The sequence below is a fragment of the Pleurodeles waltl genome, chromosome 1_1 (genome assembly GCF_031143425.1).
Source record: "Pleurodeles waltl isolate 20211129_DDA chromosome 1_1, aPleWal1.hap1.20221129, whole genome shotgun sequence".
NCBI classification, from domain to species: domain Eukaryota; kingdom Metazoa; phylum Chordata; class Amphibia; order Caudata; family Salamandridae; genus Pleurodeles; species Pleurodeles waltl.
This window is the reverse complement of record NC_090436.1, coordinates 180,131,876-180,156,944: the sequence shown is the minus strand read 5'-3', so window position 1 is coordinate 180,156,944 and position 25,069 is coordinate 180,131,876. Positions and strand designations below refer to the sequence as shown.

At 41.4% G+C, this 25,069-nt stretch overlaps 1 protein-coding gene across 3 annotated transcripts in view; it reads right to left on the bottom strand.

Moving 5' to 3' along the window:
- The window catches only part of MALT1 (MALT1 paracaspase), a 316,500-nt gene that overhangs the window by 219,643 nt on the left and 71,788 nt on the right, over window positions 1–25,069 (bottom strand). For all 3 annotated transcript variants that reach the window (XM_069220240.1, XM_069220250.1, XM_069220255.1), the window contains one exon: window positions 18,848–18,998. In XM_069220240.1, the coding sequence (XP_069076341.1) occupies window positions 18,848–18,998 (151 nt within the window). The remainder of the gene's footprint in view (window positions 1–18,847; window positions 18,999–25,069) is intronic.

The window sequence follows — 25,069 nt, the reverse complement described above, 5'->3', positions numbered from 1 at the left end:
ACAGACTCCCTCCAAAGCTCTCAAAACCTTTTCCATAACAAATTTGTGATAGTGCTCCACCATACCCAAAAAACGCATGAGCTCTTCTTTAGTAGTGGGATGAACCATCTCTTGAATAGTATCTACCAGATCAGCTTTCAGAATGACACCTTCACCTGTTATGGTGTGGCCCAGGTAATCAATGGTGTTCATACCAAATTTGCATTTCTCTAACTTCACACTCAGATTATTATCACACAACCTCTTTAAGACTTGTCTGACCCTTGCATCATGTTCATCCCGGTCTTTACCATACACCAAAATGTAATCCTGATATACACAGACTCCCTTCAAAGCTCTCGAAACCTTTTCCATAACCCTTTGAAAAACAGAAGCAGCCGAGGAAGTTGGGTATATCTATACGCACCAAAGGGCGTAATGAATGCAATGAGATCCATAGACTTTTCATCAAGCTGTACCTGGTGATAGGCCGAGGCTAGATCAATAGTACTGAAAACCTTTGCATCGCCTATCATCATGAGCAATTGGGCAATGTTAGGTAAAGGATAACTATCAACCACAACACATTTGTTCAATTGTCTAAGATCAATGCATAGTCTAAGAGAACCATTAGGCTTCCTACCAGCAACAACAGGAGCCAATCAAGCAGTACCCTCAACCTCCTCAACTATACCTTGATCCCTGAGTTTGTTCAACTCACACTGCATCTCCTCTCTTATGTTCAGTGGAACACTCCTTACCTTGCTACAAACAGGAACTGAATCAGGAAATTTTTAAATTTTGTGCGGATAACCCATAAAACGACCCAGTTAATTCCTAAACACACCAGGAAACTCACCACACAATACTTGTTATAAAGTCAAATCCATCTCAGTAGATTTTTGTGTAAGTGCGTTGACAGGAATTGTCTCTTTTAACATGATAGGATTATCACTATTAGGATCCAACATAACGCCTAGGTCCCTTTGATGCCGCCAGCTTATAATACTATCACCCTTCTTTGACACATATACTTTCCCAGAGGTATAGTGATCTTTATACTCAATTAAACTTATGAAATATCCATGTAATATATCAATTTGCCTCCATAGGCACATGGTTTAATGTCAGGTTTGAGCAACTCAACAGTATTATTCAAATGATGACAGAAGAAGTCATTAGAGATAATTGTGATCTTAGCACCAGAATCAAACAGAACTTTGGTTCTTTTCCCTTCGACCTGAATGAAATCCAAAGGACCAACACAGTTCCCAGTTCCTATCTGTACAACAATTTGTCTACAATCAAAATCCGCAAAGTACAAATTCTCGTTATCATTAGTATGAACTTCACAGATGCTTTGTTTAGATTTCCTCATTCTACAAACCGAGAAGAAATTACCTTGTTTCTTACAATATGTAAGTACAGCTTTTAGGGCAGGACAGTTTTTATCGTTGGCAAAATGACCTGATCTATAACATCTGAAACATCTCGTCTCTTGTGGAACCCATGTTTTCCTTCTATTTTGTACCTGCAAAAGTATTGGTACCTTTAGTAACAACGCACACCTGGTTGGATGTATCATTATTAATTATATCAACACATTTTAGTGAATGTTAATTTTTTTTAGCAATGGCAAGCACTTCTTCAAGAGAGGGTTCATCCCTGAGCCATAACTCCTCACGTACTTTCTCAATGTGGCATCCTAGCATGAACTGATCTCTTATTCTCTCATCAGTTGGCACCCCAAATTTACACAAAGATGCAAGACGTCTGAGATCTGTTACATAATTCTCAATAGATTCTCATTCTCTTTGTAATCTCTTCCCAAAATAATAACACTCTAAAATGGTGCTTACTTTTGGAAGATAGTGAATATCTAATTTGCATATACAAGTTTCATACTCATTAAGGTCTATTGCTTCACTGTCTGGAATATCTGGTAGGTGACCAAATACTTCCTGACCTTCTGAGCCTAGACAGTGAAGTAATAATGCTGTTCTTCTTTCAGCACTTAAAGAGGTTCCACATACTTTTGGATAACGTTCAAACAATTTTTTCCATTTGGCCCATTTGATAGGGGGCTAACCAGGAGATGACAGGAAAAACGGAGGTGCCGTGACATTTTGCATGTTGTAAAATACGTGTTAACAAAATAATGTTAGAGTATTATGTATGAAATGTCATAGATCACCAATTGGAGGAAATAATAACATAACATATATTTTTAACCAAAATTAAAGCTGTGCACATCCGCGATGTGCGTGCAGCTGTAGTTCTGTATTCAACAGTAAACAAATAACTAACGCTTTGCACATCAGCAATGTGCTCAGTGCTTTCTTAAGAGTATCAATGCTGTGCACATCAGAGATGTGCCTAATGCCCTTCAAGATTAATAATGCTTTGCACATCAGCGATGTGCCAAAGTTGTATGGCTGTTAAATAGATCCTCAGTTAAAGCTGTGCACATCAGTGATGTGCCAAAGTTGTATGCGTGTCTAATAAATCCTTCGTTAAGTCAGTGTGAAGCCTTAGGAATGCCAGAATTCTGATATGGCGCAGAGAAACAGTGTTGACAAAAGATTCCATCACCGCAATCATCAAGGTCTAGAATAAAACGATTTCAGGCACTTGAAGAACAGTAGTCTCAGAAGTGTACAGTGAAGCATGACCGTGGCAGTGTCTTTGTTACTTTTTATTTATTTTTTTAATTTCCTGGATGATGTACACCTTCTGTTTAAACAGCTGCCCACCGGTCACGTTTTGTGTGGGTCACGCATGGGTTCGTATCCCCTCCTCGTTGCCAGTGAAACAAAGTTCACTTCGGTTTTGTTGATGTGTGTAACCTTTGTTTATTTAGTTTAGTAGGTTACAACAGCTCAGCCATCCAACAAGACAGAAACGTTTCTTCACCTCCCTCTTCTCAGCTCCCTCGCCACTCCGTCAGTCTGCGTTCGGATTCTCCTCTGTTGTCGCCGATGACATCAGAATAGGAATACTACACAATGACTATCGAAGGCCGCCATCACTGTAACTGGCCTTTGCACCACGCAACCTGCCTCTAAGACTGCTTTGTTTGCTACAGAAGGTCTCTTTACACACAAACCACTATTGGTTTTTATTACTGCAGCCAAACACTGAGTCATCAGACTCCTACGCTGTCTCTCAGCCATGGGACACTGTGATGGCACAATCATGTTTGAGCCTAGCCAATAAGGACAGGGAGAGAAGCCTTTTTGCTTGAAGAAAGACTAAAGAATCATCCCTCCAGACAATTCCTCCTGGGGAACCTTACGGTCTGCACTTATGATTCTGACTCCATCTTAATTGCTACTTTGTATTCAGTATGGAACAGAAACTCGGAAATGGAAACAGTTAAGCTACCATCCCAAAGCATCAATGGCTCAACCACCAGCAAAGTACAGTTTTGTTTAATGAACATGTGCAAGCGAGTCTCAGGACCATCATGTTTGACTGATGACCTCAGCTACATCTGAGAAGGTTTCCTGTTCGGTCTTGGCCAGCCCTACCTGTTTTATTGATAAGGGATTAAGGATGGTCCGATTTAACCCAAGGGACTGAATAGTGATCGACATTTCCTGATAAAGGACACATGATTCACGAATAGTTTATATAATAACGCATGTACGTGCCTTCGAGAATATATAAATTATCTGTCAAATCATCAGAAATGAACATACAGAAAGTAGGAAAGTGAAAACCTGTTTTAAAATACTGAATGATCTGCAGACATCATTGCAGAATGAATCACAAAATAGCCATGCAGCCTGCAAGAAGAATGTCTCATGTTTGGTTTGCCCCAGTATTAGTTACCAATGATACATTTTTAGGTCTGAAGTAGAGACAGCTTTAATGGGCCCACCAAGCGACTGCTACTGCGCTGTTCAGCTCTCAGGGTCCACAGAACAACACGCAGAGTGGAAGACTGCGGTAGCCTCCTTCAGCCACAGGCTTGTTTACAAAAGGAGTTACATTTTGTAGAGGTCCACGGCTTCTGCACCCGGAAGGGAAAGGCACGGTTTCAGGCCTTTCTATTTTGCATCACATCCTTGTCACTGTTTGACCATGCCTCACAGAGCTCTGTCTCCTCTCTACCCCGTCCTCCTGGTCACTGTTTTACATGACTTTGAGGACAGTAGGGAGCAGACACTTAGCCGTGTGCAATGCCACCCTTCTGTTTCCATTAAGATATGCTGATTCTGTCGGAAGTATTTATACAACAATTTATAACGTAATCAAAGGCTCCAAATTAGCCCTTTGTATAAATAAATGGGAGGAATAGGAGATAGAAAAATATAAGCATCAAAATTACAAGTGAAAACAAGTACACAGCAAAGTTATGAGTAGACAAAGTCTACTTTCCTAAGCTTGCCATGGTATATCACTAAAGGGTGGTTAGCAACAAAGGGACCCGATTGTTCGCCACTTAGATCTGAATAACACCGCACCTCCTATTATTAAATTACTAAATTCTAGCTCCCATAGCGAAAGGTCCCTTTGGATAAAGGTCAGCGTGGAAGCTATCCATGGAACAGTAACTGAGCCACAGCACATTTCAGAAATAATCCACCTGACGTCCTTCAACTAATCTCCAGGTTAAAAATGAAAAACAATGGACAAGGTTTCACAGTAACTCTGCAAGACATTTATTCGCCAAGAATTTTGTAACAGCTGCCCTCCTCAAAGGAGAAACAAAAACGTCACACAATAACAGCCGTTCACCTTTCTTTTGTGCGCACAAATCATTGTATATGTTACGCAGCGCTGAACTAGATCGTAATTGAATGTTACTGTAGAAACAGTTGGGGGCTCCTTCTTTCCATTTTTTGATTTGTGAGAGGCACAACGTGAAACATATATCTAGACACCAAAGGAGCCTAAATATTACAAATGAAAAGAATTGAAAGGTATGGCAGAGGAGAGTAAAAAGGAACTAGGACACCTGCTAGCTGCAAAAAAGAAACACATTTTTTGAATTGAGTAAATGCATGCACAGCCTGAATGTCTGTAGAAAGCTCATTTCACAGTGAGGGTCATGGGCTGCAAATCTGCCCCCTATCTTTCTGAATCCAAACCTAGGTATTTGCAGAATCTCCTGCTGTCAAAAATGTGCCACAGTAATACCATATAAATATTAATCCATGATCAACATTCATTACTTGTTAGAAAAAATGTTGCCAACCATTTTTGCTTAAAAATTGCTATATCTTGCCGGTAGGGAACAAGAGGGCCACGGCCCAACAATATTAATAAATTGTTCTATGGAGTACTTCATTAAACATTTTTGCTTTTTCTAAGGGGTTATAATACCCCATCTGATGGTATAATTTAATGACCTCCAAAAGATGGAAGATTGAGGGCTTTCCCGGAAGCCTGGCAAGCATTTAACTCACTGACCCATCTTGCCAGCGTGTCATAAGTAAAGGCTTTCACCACTGTTTCTTCCACATAATTTATCTCGTTTAGGTGAGAAATTTCCACTAGCCCAAAAATGTTTGCACTCCATTTTCTGCTCATGTTTCTCACCGTAATCCAGAACTGCCAGAAAAAAAGCACAGAAAAAACAAAGACTTACTAAAGTTGGAGTCAATAAACAAAGCTCAATAGGGGTAAATCTCAAAACGTGCAGACCAGGCCCATATGGTTGGGCAGAAAAAGCCTCTAATAGTGACTGATCTATTGTTTTCAGTTATTGTAGCTATCAGGCTAGTTCTTGTGGGAATGTGGGCTAGAGGGCAACTGGGCAATTTTTTGTAAACAAGACAGCAGGTACAGTTTCCTTCTTTAAATGGCAGATTTATTTGAGTTACAACAAAGCGTGGTCGGTCCCCAGCTGGCCAGGAATTAACTGTCCAAGCTTGTGATACCACCACTCAGACAAATAAAAGTGAACCTCAAGGAGATTTAATTCTAGCACAATGCAATCAAAGCAAAACAAATTATAACACAATACTTATAACAAGTTTTGCCTGTTGTCCCTGAAACCTACTGAACCAGGTACTACTATGAGATCACAGAATTGCCTAGGCTGAACATTTGGATGGGGATATAGAATAGAAATTCTATCTGGTACCATCTGGGATCTGACACAATATGGTCCTGAAGAAAGACGACAACCTTCCCAGGCGCAAGTTTTCTGAAACTTGTCAACCATATTGGTAGATGTGAAGGATATATAATTCATCCCCAACACATCTCACTTTTTAAAAAATCTTACCCCAATCCGGTTTTAATACTCCCTTGAGTAGGAAGTGATTTTACTTCACTTCACTCTTTCACAGATCCCACCATGTCTCTATACCTAGAGACACTTCCTTCTGGTTAAGGTAAGACACTAAGATGAAGCTACTGGCTACTAGTAGATCAGCGCATATAATATACCGCTGACTGAAAATAGCCGTTCTGGGTCTCAATAATTTTTTTTTACAGAGACTCCGGTTCCGAGAATGTGGTTTCACTCCACTTGATGTCCTTTGTGTTAATTTCTACCCGTCATACGTGACTAAGCGCACTGCAACATGTAGATCTGCACTTTAAATCTGAGAACTTGCATTAGCACGTTGATATTAGGGGCTTTGCTGGGACCCCGCTGCTGCATTCTGGAAGCAATGGCCTTGGAACTGGGGATGCTGGAGATCAGAGGCCGTTAAGGTCTTGGATCAAGCAAAACGAAAGGATCGCTTTGTAGCCTTGCTCTTCCCACAGCTTTCCCTTACACCAAACATCCTTCTGTGGTGTGTTGCAGCAGAACTAAGCAGAGAGAGCAAAGCTTGAAGTCTCCTTGGCTGTTGGACACTGGCTAGGTCCAGGGAAGATACTAAATTTCAGATCGAGTTTGTAAGTAGTTCCACTAATCCTGCCAGAAATGGAGACAGTCTAAAAATAAAATTGTACCAACAAAAAATATTATGAAGGGTGTGCTATCCAGTAATGATCTTAGAAATTTGTTGTTTGAAAAAATCCTCCCACAAACTGGGTATCACAGATTATTTGGCTTCATTGAAAGGCATTACATTCTGCTCATCTTTAAATCACACACCAGCAATGACAATGTTCTATTAACCTTGGTTTGCTCAACTAACATCGATAAACCCCAAATATTAGCTAATGTTTACTCCGATATAGAATCTACCTCTACGATACCTGAGAATTTAAATAATATGCCTTGAATCAATTGTTTTCTGCAAGTACTGGGAACACAGAGCAATCTGAACACTTGTTGTCTTTACTTCTTTAGAAACTCATTTGATGATTTAGGATCCCTAGGGATGAAAAGAGAGGTCCTGTGACTATAAGGTCCAACAGACCAAGGTTTCAAAACAGTCAGTTTGCTACCCCAAAAAAATTAAAATCAAACGAGGATGAAACGGTCTAAAATGTAAAGTGTCACATCACTTGAGAATATGAATTGGCAAACAGAAAAGAAAAAGTTCTGTCAGCGATCTCCACAAATGAAAGATTTGTGTCACAATCAACACAGCTGTCTTTGCAAATGTGAGCAGATTATAGAGACAATGAGTGAATTCCCTCATATTATTAAAGATTTCATAGATAAAAACATTGGCCAAATGAAGGGATACCATTAGGCCAACATCTATTCACAGGGTCTTACCCTCAGATTATTATTTAAGTTAACCTCTTCTTTCCCACCTTTCACAAACAATTTGATTCATATTTCACCCTTGTTAAAGAAACAAAAGGATGGAGATGTGAGGCCTATGTCCTTATGATGTTCAGTGAAAACCACCAGCAGTTCAGTGATTGCCTCTAAACATGAACCTACTGAAAGCGGTAAGGTCTGGACTTCCTATAGACCACCATAAATGAAGAGGCAAAAAACATTATAGGCGCTGACTGAGCTCCTCCAAGATGAAATGTAAGGAGGGGAGGACAGCTCTGTCACATCAACAAAAAATAGATAAACGCTGTTCCATGGCAAAAGACATTCTAGGCACTCTTCATGGAGGAATTAAGTTTTTAAAAAAAAATGTTTGCCCAAAAGGTAATTTTACTGCTGAGATGTCATTAGGGTAGGGATTTTATCAGTTATTATGCCTCACACAAGAGCACAGATAGGTTTAATTAGGGAGTGACATCCTCTGGAGCAAAAGATGGGGTTTTGACAATCAAACCCCTAACTTGTGTAATTTGCTATTCTTTACCCAGCCTACCTTTGGGAAGAAGCATAGAAAAATAAGTTCAGCAAAGCATGGCCACATGCTGTGCACAGTGCTTAATTTGGAAAAGAGTAAGTGTTGGGCTCAAAGTTTTGCTCAGTAGCCTGTGTCCGGCACTATCAAAGGTCACAGTGCTGAATATTCAGGCTCTGTAGTCTTGTTTCCATCTGATGCCTCTTTAATCAACCAACAAATACTCCCTGTCTCTTTATACCACTGTTATCGCTGTTAAACCTGCTTCCCCCACTGTAAGGGATTTAATTTTTTCTCTTCCTCCTCCTGTCCCTGTTTTGCATTTTTCTCTCTCTTGATCTAGATTAGACTGTTCAGGAACAGTAAGTGCCGGTGGGCCCCACCTGCAAACACAGGCTCAAATTAAGCACTAACTGTGGATTGGAAGTAGGACCTGACCACCTGCAACCAACTTGTGCTGTGCATGGCCAACGACCAGAGGGGATAGGCCTCCTGCGGAAGGTTGTGTACCATGAGCTGCAGCCCACCAACAACACAACACCTGGCCAAAGGTTATGCACAATGAGTTTTGATTTCCCGTAGAAGGATGGGTGTAGGGTATGGCGGCACGCCAGTCTCTGTGGTCAACCGCCAATGTGCACAATCAAAGGCTATGCGCAGTAGTGGCTCGCTATCCATGGATGCTTGGGCACACCAAACTGCTGCCTGTAGTATGATCAAAAAATCACTCAAAAAAACCCAAAGTTATGGTGCAGGTACGCTTAGGTTTTGTTACAACCCGTTAGCATATATTTAAACAAAAACATTTAGAAACTGAGCGAAAAAACTGTTAAAAATGAAGTAATCGTTGGGAATTTAAACTGAAAAAACACTGAAATTTGCAAGTTGTGGTAGAGACCGCGAATTCGGAACTCGCACAATAGACAAGAAACCCATGACTTGCACAGCACATGGAATGCTTAAAGGCTCACAGTATTTATCCCAAGAAGAAACACCACATAAAAGAACAACTTAATGAAATACTAAATTCAATGTGTCTCTCTCATGGTGTTAGGAGTAACATAATATGTTATCTCTGTCACATCTGTCTGTAAGTCCATCTGTCACATCAGGGGTGATTTCAAGTGCTTTGCATTTGGTGTGTATTTCTCACTTGTCTTGTTTAACTGATGCACAAGCGCAATTATTCTGTGTCAGACTGCCAAGGGCGAGGGAAACCAGTTGGCGTGTTTGGAGGAAGAGATTTTTTGGGAACTACATGCGCTGCGTCAAATCTCACCTCAAAGTTGTGGCCAAATTACCATTACCCAGCGTACAATTCACTTTCCTACGAAGCCCTACATGTGCGTGGAAACATTTACAAGCCAGGGGTAGCTTTTTTCTTTCTTAGCACAAAATACGAGCAAATGGAGGCATTGCTGCACATAATTTTGACTTTGTTCCGCTTCTAAGAGCTATTTCCGTGTCGCTCATTTTGTCCCAAAGCAGTTTTTTTTTTTAGATGAACATTTAGTCCTACAGTTTAAAGCATGGAGCAAAAGTAAACTATTTAGCCTTTAAGTACAATGTTTATTCATGAACTAGTGGTAAGAGACCCGTTCACGTGATCAAAGGTTAGTCTCATGACTAGCCAACAGGAACATTTGCTCATGCATAATGATGCTTTTACCAACCCGAGGCTTGTATGTATGCTAAATAAAAAACAGTGATGTACATATAGTACATTACAACGGCAACGTTTTTTTTTTTTTAATCGTGCATGGTGTTTCATATAAAATGTGCATGATCTTCAAGGACAGATAAAAACCTGTTCCAATTTTTGGACTTTCTTTAAGGATAAAGAAATAAATCTGAAAATGAAAGTGATGCGCATGGGCTGAGAAAGGATAGGTCTGTAGGACTTGACAAGGCCTAACCAAACTGACGTTTTTATACATGTTCAGCATCTGTAGGGGTCCAGGTCACAACACTATTTGCGTGGATGCATTTATACCTTCATTTATGACGTAAGCACACAATTGCAATACACATTTATGAAAGGATTGTTAATGGCGTAATGTGAGGTATAGGGGAATCAATCTTGACTGACTCTCCCCATTTCCTTTCTCTAAACATCTGGTGTTTTTGACCATGACTTTCAGAACGTGCCTCAGCCACATGTTTTATGTTGAAAACGTCCCCCATTTTTATTTTCAAACTGTTATAACTGTCAGTTTGTTAAGTCAACTGATTTTTTTTACGTAAAGCGCTGCAAACCATCCTTCCGTACCCTCAGAGAGGTTTTGGGATGTGGCCACGTAGCAGGTAACAAGATAGTTCCCAATAAAACATGTTGATGTAAAACATGTAGTTTTACGCCTGTTATCGAACATATACCAAGATGACAAAGCCTTGTAGATCTGAAAGTCAAAGGTACAACAAGAAAGCCAGCCTTGAGCATCTGACCAGCCAGGACCTTAGGATAAGCAGAGTTTGAATGCTTGAGTAATCCAAATGACAAGGAAAAATAATGAGTTTTAAAGTCTTCTTCAAATCTTAGGCGTGGGGAGTTCCACAGTCAGTGCAGAAAAGGAAGAGGTTGGTGTCTCTGGTATTCAGTTGTGAGTAGTCGAGAAACCTTTATCGGCTGACTTGAGGATTCTGGCTGGACGGTAGGTTTAGTGAGGTCATTCAGTAACTGGCCTCTTGAAGTAGGAAACGAGATTTACTGGGAGCCAGTGGGCAATTCTTAATCAAACAGACTGACTATATGACTTTGAACACTGAAGGTATGAGGTAGATGCATTGGAGAGGGTAGGGTTGTAAGCTGTTGGAGTACTCAAGAGATTTCTGGGGAACAGTTGGGCAATGCCAGAACACCCTTTGGCAGTCATAGTTGGTGGACAGTATTACTGGTGACAGCATTTATTTGGAGAATAGTCTGTAGGTCACTATCTAAGGGTACGACCAATATATATCCACAGGGATAGACAGCTCAGTTCCTCCAGGCAAGGTGAACGGAAGAAGCTAAGGCTAACAGGGGCCGGAAGAAAGACTTATGTTAAATACATGGGGGAATCAGAGAGCACCAAGTGTTTCCCCACCTATACGTAAAGCGTTACATGTGATGCTTGCCAGGCTACATGGCAACATATTTATACCACAAATCAAAAATATTCGGTAAAAAAGTGCTAAAAAAACAAAACAAAATCACAGCATACAGATAATAATACATCCTAAAGAAAGACCAGCCGTTATGTTAAAATAATTCATCTCTAACCTTTTCACTAGTTTATAAATAAGACATATTATGCCTGAGGTAAGCTGAGCACTTTGCAAAGGGATGCACATTTTTGTCTAGAATGACACCACTTTCACAACTTCTGGGATGCCTACCATCTGTGCTTCAAAGGCTTGGCTATGGGAAAGCCTGGAAGGAGGAAGTTTGCTGTTATTCGAGTCACAAGAAGATGACTGTGCTGTATGGTGGCTCAGGGGGATTTCCTTTAAAGCTTAGTAGGCTGAACTAGGAAGGCCAGAGGCAGATTAGTGGAAAAGATATAACTACACACAGCCGAGCGACGGGTCCATAATTCTAGTTTTTTGGTAGATTAAATTCTGGGAGTTGTTTTCTGTGGGCTGACCTAGGAGTGAAACCAGTCTCCAGTTCTGTTTTGACCGTCTGTCCCTGCATAACCTGTGGAATGTCTCTGTGGCATGTGGAGACTGCAGATCATCCTAAAACGGATGTCAGTGCGTCAGTTACAAATGGACATTCCTCCGATTTATCACATTGAAACCTAATGCCGGTAGCTGGACATCACAGAAGGGCATGGATGCTATAAGGTGTGGCAGAGAATTCATGGTGACCTGTTGGCAAGGCACATTTTGGTGTACTTCCTGTGAGTACTCCTGTATTTTTTTCCATAAATGTCTATAACATTCTTCAAATATATGCATTCTGACTATTTTTAAGAAGCAGTTTTAAGATTTCTGATATCATCTTCGTGCCTGTTTTCTCTTCCATCCCAAATTAACAAATGCGCCTTTAGCGCATCCACTTTGAATTAAATTTCAATGGTGATTATAACTACATTCTACTCATTCTTCTCACATACTGAATCCTGATTGTTGTATCAACCACAAAATTACCATTGATCTGAAAACTCATGCAACACTTTGGAATCGTCCCTAGTGTTGTAAAAACCCTGAAACGACCGATTTGTCAACAGCTCTGAGATGGGACTGAGGCTAACTGACACTGTGACAATCGGCTAGATTTCCAATCTATACAAACACGGGATCTTCGTGTAGTGATGACAGCTAGGGTCTCCAAGAACCACCTGAGATAGAGGTTTTATGTGTCACCGTTGGATAATCTTCTGGATGTGTTGGTGTCCTTTGACATAGGCAGCCCTGAGGTTCTAGTAGGTCACTTGAGAGACTAGGTCAGCATGTCTAGCTCTCCAATTAATTTGATAGCAATGTCTATCATCAAGTAAATATCATTTGTCCAAGCTTATACTGGATTACAGTGATACCCATGGATCTCTGCTGTTCCCTTTGTTAATCAGTGGATGCACATAACTGATAGAATTTAAACACTAGAGCAGTAGGCCTGCCAGGTCTGAAAATGTGTAATGCAACTCAAAGGGCTAAATATATGGCTACATTGCATTACTTTCTGCCATTTTCTTTTTGTGTTGTTATGCCCTGTAGAGGGTAACTATATAGTTAAATGACAATGTTTCTTCAAATGCTATTTTCATTGAGGTGTCCTCTAGGGTCTGTTCTAAGCATTGCAGTCATGTCAAAATACTAAAATATTCATGGCACGTGACCTTGCCCCGTAATGCTTTACAATAATCACTGCACTCGGGAAAATCGCTCCATAATGCTTTGCTGGGTATTACTTTTACAAAACACGTTTGCTCATTAATCAGCCTGTAGTGGTCCTAGGTTAATGGGACCACATTCAAAACATTGATCACAAGGTGCTCTTTCTGTCTCCGTCTACATCATCTCTAGGTCCCCGCACTATGTTGGTGGGGACTCCAAAATAATAACCCCTTCCACCATTCATTATCTTTTCAAGTTCTCTCATGGCTGGAACTTTTGTTTTACAGCTGAGAGAAGTTAGGTTTTATGGGCCTTTTTTTCTAATATCATTCCAATAAGCCTGCTAGCCTTGAAAATGTGTAATGCACTATGCCCTCTAGGGGCTAAGTATATGGTTACACTGCATTACTTTTTCCTGTTTTTTTCATGGGGTTATGCCCTCTGGGGGCTAACGATACTCCTCTGTGGCCATCGTGTGTCTTTTTTTGGGGGGGAATTGTTTTAGCCAGCCAACAACTCTGACGGTGGGTTGGTGAAAGTGGTATTCTTTTGGAATTAGCATAGCGGATTTACATTAGGATGCTAAATGGCAACATTTACATTTTTTTTGCTGCAGATAGAGGAAGAAGGTAAATGGAATGTTTTAGTTATATGCAGGGCCACTGGAATTATATGGCAGGAAAAGACACAATTATAAGGCAGGGTTGACCAATTTATGTGGCAACAGAAGTCCAGTTACGAATTTACAATGCCAACAGCTCTAACTCAAGCAAATGCTAGACCTATTGCATTGCAAATGCTTGTTTATTGATATAGCTGATTAAAGGTTGAGTATGCAAGTTGCCAATTTCAGCAATTTTTTACCTTATAACTAACTTTAAATATAACATGTCAAGGCCAAAGTAATCCCACCATTTACTCCAGATCTTAGTGTGTTTTTTCAGGCAGCCCACACCTCACACACCAGCCTCTCATTCTGAGCACACCAGTAGACATCCTGGAACCACTGAGACAGCGAGCCCAGTGTGGGTATTTTCATCTTCGGGCTTTGAACCATAGTTGCCACTCTGACCAGTGCCTGGTCGGCTATCGTACCCCCCATCTCTTCAAAAACAAAACAGGAGAATATTCGATGACAACCCTACTTCCCAACCCAGCACCTCTGATAGCATCAGAGCCATCTCACCCCAGTAGCTGGCAATTCAGAAACATATGGTAGTCGTCTGCTGGGGCATGGAGGACACCTGGCTGGACCATGTGGGGGCAGGGAGGAGACATGCTTGGTGCAGGTCCCTGAGGGTAAGACAGACATAGTGAAGGTGGTATGTTTGCACAAGTCGCAACCAGGATGAGATTGTGATGGTGCGAGGTGCCATCCTGGCAATCCGCCAGTCTTGCTCCTCTAAGAGTCCAATCTACTCCTCCCATTGAGCTTGCTGTTGCACAAATGTGTCTGGGGTATTGATCATTAAGGAGTGGTAGATTTGGGATATTCCCTCATTCGGCAGTGCAACCATCAAGAGCTTAGCTTCGAGGGGGCTCTGTTTGGAGAGCTCAGAGCCTGGAGAAACATGTACTCTTAATGCGTGCTGCAGGTGAATTTATTTGTGAAACTGTATGGATGATAGACCATATGTTGATTGAGCACCTAAAAGGAGTGTATATGGCCACCGGACCAAATGACCCCAAGCAGGGAAATGCCTATGAAGTCCCACTGGGTAAAGCCCACAGGCCAGCCATCTCACGCAGCCAGGTCTCTCTCCAAAAGGGAGTCTGCATCTTTAGTCTGGAGTCCCAGCCCGTGTATTGAAGTGGTTCACACCAGCAGAGAAGAACTACACTAGTCACCACGGGGAGCTTTTGGAGAATGGGGTGTCATAGAGCATCATTAGCATGATGCTGAAGCCTATCGAGGTCAGCTCTACTCTGTATGCTGGGCCTAACCAGTCCCTACTAAACCAATCGCTGATGACAAAGGTTTGAGATGCCAAGTAGTTCAGGTAGAGATTGGTCATGGCTAAACTCCCATCATGTGAAGCCTGTTGGTTAGGGCAATTCTTGGCCTGGATTTGTGTCAGAGGGTCCACTTTGCCAGGGAGTCTATCACCTTGAACAGTTCACCCAAACTTTTAGCAGTTATTTTATAGAGTGCAACCCTCTCTATTGCATAAAGTGGAAGGGCCTCCCATCTCTTCAAGTCAGCTTTCATCTTCCAGAGAAGGAGCGTGAAGTTAAGGCTCCACTCAAACTCAGGAAGGAGAGCAATATGGATTCCCAAGTAATAAAAGCTCAAGCGTTTCACAGAAATGGACATCTGCCATTCGATACACTCCCAAGACAGATTGAGTGGAACCAACACCGGAAACTGGCCCTTTTTTAGCGGCTACAAAGTAAAGTGCAAGCAAATATGGGAAAGGATATCCTTATATGAACCATAAAACTCTGTAGAATAGCCATCTGGGCCAGGTGTTTTCCGGTGGGAAGGCCGGAGATGGCAGGTACTATCCCCTCGACCGTAATTGGCTTGTCTATCTCGTGCCATTCAGCCCGTGACACCATGGGTAAAGAGATGTTGTAAAGCAGCGGGAGGCCCTTTCAGCATCTGGCCTCGGAACGATGACATAGAACTGATGGTAGAAGTCTGCAAATGGTTGTACTATGTCAGTGGACGCGTGAAGCGTTGTGCCCTCAATGCCCAGAACTTCAGTGATTTAGCAGGATGCAGGGGGTCTGGTGGACACCCCGCAGAGCACCTTGCTGTTTTTAATCTCCACATTCATAGACCCTCACAGTGGAAGTGTGCCAGACTTGGTGCACCTCCTCCAGCGATACCTGCTGTATCTTGGCACAGGCCACTGCAAGTTGACAAGAAACCTCACCCTGGGGGGGGGGGGGGGGGGGGGCAGGGGGATCTAGAAGCTGCTTCTCCAAACGCAGTGCCTGAGCCTCCAGCCTAGTCACACGGTGGACACTGTCTACTTCTTTATTCAATATAACACTTTTAGGGTACCCCCTGGTGGTAGCTTTGAATGTCGTCCACAAGGTGCCAGACGACTCTACGGTGTCTCGATTAATCTGAAAGTATACTTCAGAGACTGCACAGGAGCAATTCTTGTCTTTAAGATGCCATGTGTTAAGGTGCCGAATAGGTTTTTGGTTGGCACCCTGGAACTGAGATGGAGAGCACGGGAGAGTAGTTGGAAACCCCTCTGGGAAGAATCTGTATATCTGAAATGTGCAAGTAATCAGCAGCCGGAGTGTGACGGACTGCTGAAGTGTGTGTGTATTGCCACTGTCAGGGATGCCATAGTCTCCAAGTGTCACCCAAACCATGGGTATCCATCCAGCTGGACAGCCGATGAGCCCCGTGCAACTATTTCTTGAGGGAATACCCATAGAGTCAAACTGGGAATCCAGGATTTCACTGAAGTCCCCTTCCACCACTGTAACACCTTGTGGGAATGGCAAAATGAGTTTTGTTAGGGTCTGAAGAAAGGGTACATGAGCCAGAAGGGGGCGCTAGACATACAGCAGATTAAGGCCTCGCTCTTCCACTCGACCCTCCAGGGCGCTATATCGGGGAGGACTTGGGTGATTACATGGGAAGGGAGCGGGAAAGGACTGCCACCCATCAGTAGCCAGGGCGAAACCAGTGTGGAAAGCCCTGTTACACTAGTGACGGAGCAAGAAGAAACATTCAATGTCCAACAAGTGCATTCCTTGGAGCATTAGGCCCACGGAGACAAAGTGATGAGTGTAGCGGAGGACTGTGGACTGAGAGGGCCGCCATTATATGCATCACTGGCGCTTGCTCCTAGAGCAGGTTGCAATCTGGAGCCACATTTGGGGAAGCAGCAGTTCCTGCCAGCCCCTGTCAGGAACAACCAGACCACAACAATCTATGGTGGCGAAGAGGTGCCTTGGGAGTGCTTTGTGAGGGCAGCTTATGACGGCGGATGAGGGAGGGGTCCAGAGTACTCAGAGAGCGACCAACATTTGACGCCCAAAGCCACACTGTTGTGATGAAGGACCATCAGGTAAGTTCAAGCTCTTTATTTAGAACAACCTCATACGATGCAGGCAAATACATTACATTAAAAGTCCTATCCCAGCTCTCCAACTGCCCCAACATTCCAACACCGCACCTTAAATACATAGAGCATACCAGACATTCTGCACTCTAAATTCCCGTTCTACCCTCACCATTCTACAACATAAACCCATTACTACACATGCCCACTTTAAATATTTTTAAAGCGAATAAATGCAAATAACATTTTCCTTATTACATAAACCCTGCTCCCGCTGGTGAATTCTCTAGAATATAGATGAGCACACATTAACCATGCTATCATTGGAAATAAATAGATACATTGAAATACTTACAAATATAGGTTTATAGATCAGATAAAGATCTACCACAACACAATGTCCCCAGTGGAGTGGAAACTTTCCTAAGACATATTGAGCTGTGTGTGTGTGTGTGGGGGGCGGGGGGGGGGGGGGCACTGCATGTCAGGAGACATCATGGAACATTTTAATTGTACCAAGGGTGCTGATATTATTTCAAAATATATCCATATGTCTGACAACAAGTTTGTGTAAGAAAATAAGCATGTGGTGGCATAACTTTCACTGAATTGACTTCTAAAATGGGTATTCTACGACTCTGAGATCATGGATTTTTATATTTTTGTGTTCGGCTACAATAAAAGCACAAAGGGGAGTCTACATAAATACCTTGAGTAAACATTACTGTAGACCAGAGTCGACCATGATAGATGGAGAAACTGCTTTCCATTTCCCAAAATAGCAAAAGATGGGTTATCTCATTGGGCTGACTATGCAATTTTGATTTCTGTTATAGCTGCATACAATACAAAAGACCTAGAGGTGGACAAGAAAATGGTCTTTTTAGGCAACAAATTACCATTTTGTTGATAATAAACTCAAATTAATGACTAAAGTCAGGGAGGAAGTTAACATGTTCAGTGGCCCTTTACTAAGATCTGCAAGCACTGTTAATGCAGATAGATCTTCTTCCTCACACATAACACAATGCCCCAGGTCACTTTCTGCAAAGATGACTTAGTCCGGGACAGGGAATTAAACCAACAGTAATCTCAGTTTACAGAGTTCCACAATACGAGGACTAATTCAAGCAGTGAGCCCACCATAAATGACTTGGTTTCTGGGATGCACAATAGAGATACATGGCTGGTATTCGTCTATCCTTAGGGTTGTCGCTGTAATTTTTAGGAATAAGGTACATGAACCTATGAGGATACTGAATGATGCAACGAATATTGTATACCTATGGTGTTTATGCTTAAGTTGATAAAAAAAAACTCCGAAATTTGGTTAAAAAAAACTCCGAAATTTGGCAAACAAGCGTTTCGAGTCTAGAAGTCAATCTAACTCAGAGACTCTTATTAGATGCTCCTCTTCTAAGTAGAGATCTCTGTAAAAATAAGAAGAAAAGAGCTCTCTTGATACATCATTGAACAGTATTCATGTTAGTGATAGATGTATAAATAATGGGAGGGCTCTATGTAGAAATTAGATGGAATGAGCTCTCTGCATACACCCTTGAACAGTATTAATGTAGTGACACGTATAAAATATGGGGGAAAGCACCGCATTATGTCTACATATATGAGTTGCCTAGTTCATTTGCCCACCAGTCTAAATAGTGTGGTGTGTCATTTCTAGCCAATGCAAAATTCCAGGACTGGAACAATGCTACATGATGCAAACGTTAGCCCAGTACTAATAAATAAAAACATTTAAAAAACAGATGTCTGGGCATGCCCATGTCAAATTCTATGACTAAATCCAGCACTACCTCACAGTAGAAATCTAGGAAACTGGTGACTTACCAGAACCTGCTGGGGTGACATGGCACACTTCCATTTGTGCCCACTGACTGAATTCAAAGGAAGTTCCACAGTTGACACGGCAGATGTAAAACCCAGCATCATTCGCATGAACTGGATTGAAAACTAGTTCTGGGGAATTTCCATGTGGAACCTGTTTCACAAAATAGTGATGCATATGAGTGAACATATTGTTTTGCATTTTCAGATTTCTATGAAGATCGAACAAGAATATTTTCCTTGCATCAAAGGAATAAGTGGTAAGCACCTTTTTTAACAAGATACATTTTCTGCATTTGTTAATCACAATTAATATTGTTATGAAGTGTTTTTCATTCAGATGAGATTCTCCTAACAATCTTTTCACAGTGAAGTGCAGCCTGACACGCGGTGACAGCCACAACTTCATCTCAAAGCGAGTGACAGACCGTTCCTATCAAATTTCACTATATGTTATCTCCTCTACATAATCTTCAATGTCCTGAACTTTAGCCACTTTTATTAGTGTCTGCTGTTCTGCATGCATATTGCTTGCACTTTATTCTCAAAGCCCATCTGCTATGACCATTAAGAACTAACAAGTCATTTTACAAACAAACTCATTTATGTTCAAATGCATTGAAACATTCAGAAGAGCAATAACTCCTTCGTAGCCACATTTAAGACAGAGTGATTATGGGGGTAATATTTACATTCAACTTTAGAAAAAAAAAGCATGTTAAAGATTCTGGTGGGAAAGAAGGCTTGAGCCAATGTGGGTTTCCTTAGTGGTTTGTTGTAAATTTGTACAGTAATTTATTTTTCAGCAAAATAAAGAGAAAAAGTATAAATCTCAATGGGAGGAGGTGAATGTCACAATGGTTGCCTGCTAAGGGTGGAAAGGAATTCTTGATTGGGTGTGGGTTCTTAGTGAGAGTACTAAATAACCAGTTACTGGGCTTGTTGCTTAGCAATTTTTGCTGAGCATGGCATCATAGAACCTCTCATCCTAAAGAGTGCTCTCAAGAACTCAGCGTGGAAGTTGTTTTTGAACAGTATATGCACTCTATATAAGGTCCTCTCTGTATAAAAACAAAATGGAAGCATTGTATTAGTTGAATGATATAGTTGTGGCAATATGCACACAACAAACAGTGTTAGTCCCAGTCGGCTTAAATTTCAAACACAATCAGTAATGGTAGTTAATGGGGCAATATTATCTACACTGTAGATGATTATGTGACCTGTGGTTCAATGAATTACATAATAAGGGAGGGGAAATATTACGGAAGACTGAGTTCAGTCTCAAAGTAACGTCTTAGTTCTAGAATCTAAATTAAAAAAGGTAAATTTAATGTGCCACAAAAAGACAACGGTAAATAACAATTAAAGGGGTTTGCAAAACTATGCAATAAACAACACCTAAAACCTTTAATTTTTATAAAGGAGCATGCATAACTCTATAATGGTGAATATCTCAATGTCTGGGAGAACAATAAAGACCTAGGATCGAAACATAATGACCCAAGACTGGAATTACAACATTTTGTGGTTTTGGCTCTTTGGAGCCTTGTATGGCAATAACGCGCAAGTTTAGTTATCTATAACAATAAAATGTCAATGATTACCTGGAGCATGGCCAAGCAAGATAAATCAAAACTTGAGCATACAAAAAAACAACTTATTTGTCTTCAGGAGACTTGTCTGTTGAAGACATCTCAGTTACATCTTATTATGTTTTCCATAGACCTGCCAATCAATCCAAGTGGCGTCATGCGAAAGGTGGTCTGCCTATCCTTCTTTCAGTTGCTTTTGATTGGGCTACTCATTTAATTCCATACAATAATAACCATCTTCAGTGTCTAAGGATTAATTTTCCATTGAATAAGGAAGGGGGAGAAAGGTAATTCTTTGCTATTGCTTAATATTAATATTCCTCCTGCCCAGCATAATAACAATATAGCCACTAATGTTTTTGGGCTCATAAACGTAACAATTGATAGAGAAAAATAGATACTTGGATTATTACCATGTAATTTATTTTATTTTTTTATCAATTTTGTATATAATTATTTTTTACAGGATGAAAATAAGGCAATATCAACTGAAATGTACTCCAGCTGGTTGGCCTGATCCCCCCTACCCATTTCTTCCTGCAATCACCAGAAGGAAGAAGGGCAGTCACAGGTAAGAATTATTTGCAATGTCTTGTTTTTACATCTTTTAGTCTGTGGTTGTATTGTGGGAGCCTGTGCTGCTGGGCTGAAATAAAATCTTGCAAATTTATATCGAGTGAGTGTTTAGATTTCCAATGGTGGAGTACAAGCCAGGTTCACACCCAACACAATGTGACACCCCTGTGCGGGGGCAGCCAAAAGCAGACTATATATATTAGTGGCAGTCACACACTAAGACACTAGATTCTATAGAAAAAGCTGTTTTTTACTTGCCTATATCTTTGGTGCCGCTTGACAAATCTTCAGGAAATTAAAATAAAAAAATATTTAAAAAATCCACAGTCACTGTCTGGAAAGTTTTAAGGGTGATCCGTCAAGCTGGGAGCAAGATAAAGGGGGAGGGTCAAAATCAGAGCATTTCCAATATTAATTCCCTTAGGAAATTCTGAACAGCAATAGCCCCAAAACATGGGCAGGGGCCACAGAAGCAACACAGAGGCCAGATTGGGCTGAAGCAACAAAGGTTTCAGAAGCAATACCGCGTGAGCAGATGTGGGAGGAGCAATACAGAGGACACAGCAAACAAATGGGCAGGAGGGGGTGACGGAGAAAAGCAAACTAGTAAGAGAGCATTTAGAGTGGGAGGAGGTAGAAGCACACAAGCAAGAACGCAGCATGGAATGTGGGAGCACACACGAGCAAGCGCATCACAGAGGGGGTGGCAAGGAAGCACATGGATGGAAGAGAGAAACATGGAGAGGGGAAGAGAAGCACACTAGTGAGACAGCTGGCAAATGCATACACTCTTCTGGAGCTCTTAAACAAAAAGAAAAAAGCACCTGAAAAAGCAGTACAAGGACACATGAATGCATCCATGCTTCAAGGGAAACAAGAAGAAGAAGGAAAGCCCACATTTGTTAACAAATAAGAAGCACGCACACAAGAGTGACAAAGAAGCCAACCAATGGTAAGCAATGGGTGGGCTTAGAGCCCACTGTAATCAACAATTCATCTTGCAATAAATAGTGCATGTGCTGTCTAACAGGCGAGATCTTAAAAAAAATGTATAAGAAAAGTAAATGCCATCTGTGTTACTTGTGGTAGTTTCAGTTTGGGCCACTGTTATCTACCCTCAGTGACTGTCCATTTGTTGAAAACTAATGCATTCTAGACAAGGCTTGTAGACATCTATAGTGGGCTGCGTGTGAAAAGTATCAGACTGGTGGCCTGCAGATATTGTAAAGTTTGTAAAGTAAGCTACAACTATACTTTCTCTATGCTACGATTTAGGGTATTGTTTCAAAGTCAAACATTTTTTCAGTGCTTTCCTGAAAATTAGGTAATTCTGCTTCTCTCTAGAGGCTGATGAAAAAGTATACCACAGTGTAGGTACCTGCACTTTCGTGGGCCTACACCTATGCATTAGTCTTGAGGGTTGATATAGCAACCTCTCTGCCATTGTAAGTTTAGTGTTAGGGTGGGTGCATGGTGTTTTCAAAGGAAGGAGGTTGAAGAGGGGATCTTGGCGAAGTGAGTAAACACCTACATAACTGAAACATTGGGGGTTTTGTATACCTTACTAGTGTTTTTTAAGCTTAATTGCATTCATAAATGTATTCACAAAAACATTTGAATTAAATGTTTAATTGGGACAGAAGGTTCCCCAAAACCCTTTATTTAATTGTGGTAAGGAGAACAATTTCTACAGACAATCCACAGAGATGAATGGAAATCCACAGCTTGTTTCCAATTACAGCCCTACTCACGGGGAGTTTTGTGAATTCGCTAGAGGCTGCAAATCTACACAAATCATAGACAAAAAACGTAAAGTTTTAAAAATGAACTTAGAGAAAGTTCTAAAGGTGAGGTTATGAAATAATGCAACACTGTATGGTCTGCCTCAGCACCTGGGGCAATTATGCCCCTGCAGCACCAAATGTATTTATGTACAAATCGCATAGTAGTGCTCTACAGAAACATACCATACGCTCGAAATGTATTTCTGAAGCAGAAGAAATAGCACACATCACCGTATTTATTCTTCAGTTTAAAAGACAGAATAAAATATGACAAAGCACAGTGTTAATGTTACAAAGCAACTAGAGAGGGTGTCACCTATTTTATGCTCTGCCACATCCACAGGGTTTTTTGTAATTTGATATTAGAGGTGTAAAGATTACGCTATTTCACAACGCATCCAGAACATTAATTTTTATTTATTTTCACATTTTGTTAATATCATCAAAAACAAAATGAGCACAATTGAGATCTTCCGTACACAATGTTGTCAAGTGTAATACTGCGAATACAAGAACTGAGCAGTAATTACCGGCATATAAGTTACAGCACAGTATCTCACTAGACTGGTGTGTGTCATCACTATGGCAGGTATTGAACAAATTTATAGTTCCTATAGTAGGAACCTACACAGTGCTTCACCACAGATGTGACCCATCTATTCCGTTCGGATCTAGATTTAGCAGGTAGGACCGCAATAGATCCCAGAAGTCTCATGGGCGTGCCGCCGGTGGCAGTGTTTATGCATATAACCCTGACCATTCCTCACACAGTGACATGTCTTTCAGCCATCATGAAACCTCAGAGCGAGTCAACTGACCCATCTCATTGCCACTCTACGTTTCCCCTGAAGCAGGGCAAGAGTAGTACATTTCTGAAATGTTTTTGGAATCTCCTTAACATATCCCCACAGCACCACGATGGGTGTGAGTTGGTAAGCATGATCGGCGATATTGAGTAATGCCATCATAATTTGGGACCAGAATGTGGCCGCCACTGAGTATGTACATGCTAAATGAAGAAAATGTGCTCCTGGCATTCCACAACAAGTACATTTAGGGCCTGATTCTAACTTTGGAGGACGGTGTTAAACCGTCCCAAAAGTGGCGGATATACCACCTACCGTATTACGAGTTCCATAGGATATAATGGACTCGTAATACGGTAGGTGGTATATCCGCCACTTTTGGGACGGTTTAACACCGTCCTCCAAAGTTAGAATCAGGCCCTTAGTATCAACATCATAATAGTATTGTGCACGATCTACTGGGGAAAGATGCATTCAATGTAGATATTTATAAAGGATGAATCTGTACCTGCCATTGGAGGACAACTCCTTGGTTTGTTGTCAACAAAATCACCACTGCTGTTACCTCCTGCCCCAGATCACCCTCCCACACCCGGAGTGTCCTGTGGCGTTCCGGGACCTAGTAGTCCATTGATGCGGTATGCAGTTGTGATATTAGTTTAGAAGGCAGTGGGTTAGTAAGTAGGTTGGTCAGTACAGACCATTCCTGGGGTTCCTCTGGGAACATACAAAAAAGAAGTCGGGATTCATGTGCAAGTTTATCATACTTAAGCACATCCACCATAGTGGTCCGCAAGTCCCCCACATTATTCCTGGCACGTTTTAAATTTGTGTGCATTAAATAAATCCCTCAGTATAAGACAATGTCTCTTCTGCAGTGACTGCAAAACCCCAGGTCCAGTTGTAACCCTTGATAATGCCTGATGGTTATGTGCTTATAATATGGCAAGAATACATTATACAAAAAGGCAGGTCTGCTCCAGGCCAAAACAGTGCAGTGCACTATTTGAATTCTTAAGTTGGTCTGGGGAGCGGAGTAAAAGGGACCACCAGGAGACGGGTGGGACTTTTCAGGCCCTTTTCAATAGCCACATAGGGGGAATGTCTAATATTGTGGAACCAGTGATGGATGTATTGTACTTACGCCACTAAGTAATAAACTCTCTGGGTGTAGCTGGTGTGGAGCTGTCAAGTTGGGCAAAGGCATTAATTGATTAGCCAATAATTTGGCCAGAATCTTGCTGTCCACATTTATAAGAGAAAGGGGGCAGTATGAGTTGCATCTATGCGGGGGTTTGTCTGGCTTGAGGAGAGTGATTATGATGTATTCTCTCAATATCAGGAAGTGTGAGCCCTGTTGGAACACCTTAGGATATACCTCAAGCAATATAGGTGCCAATTCCTTGGTGTAGGTTTTCTAAAACTCCACCGGGAGTCCATCACTCCCAGGTGCTTTCCCATTCG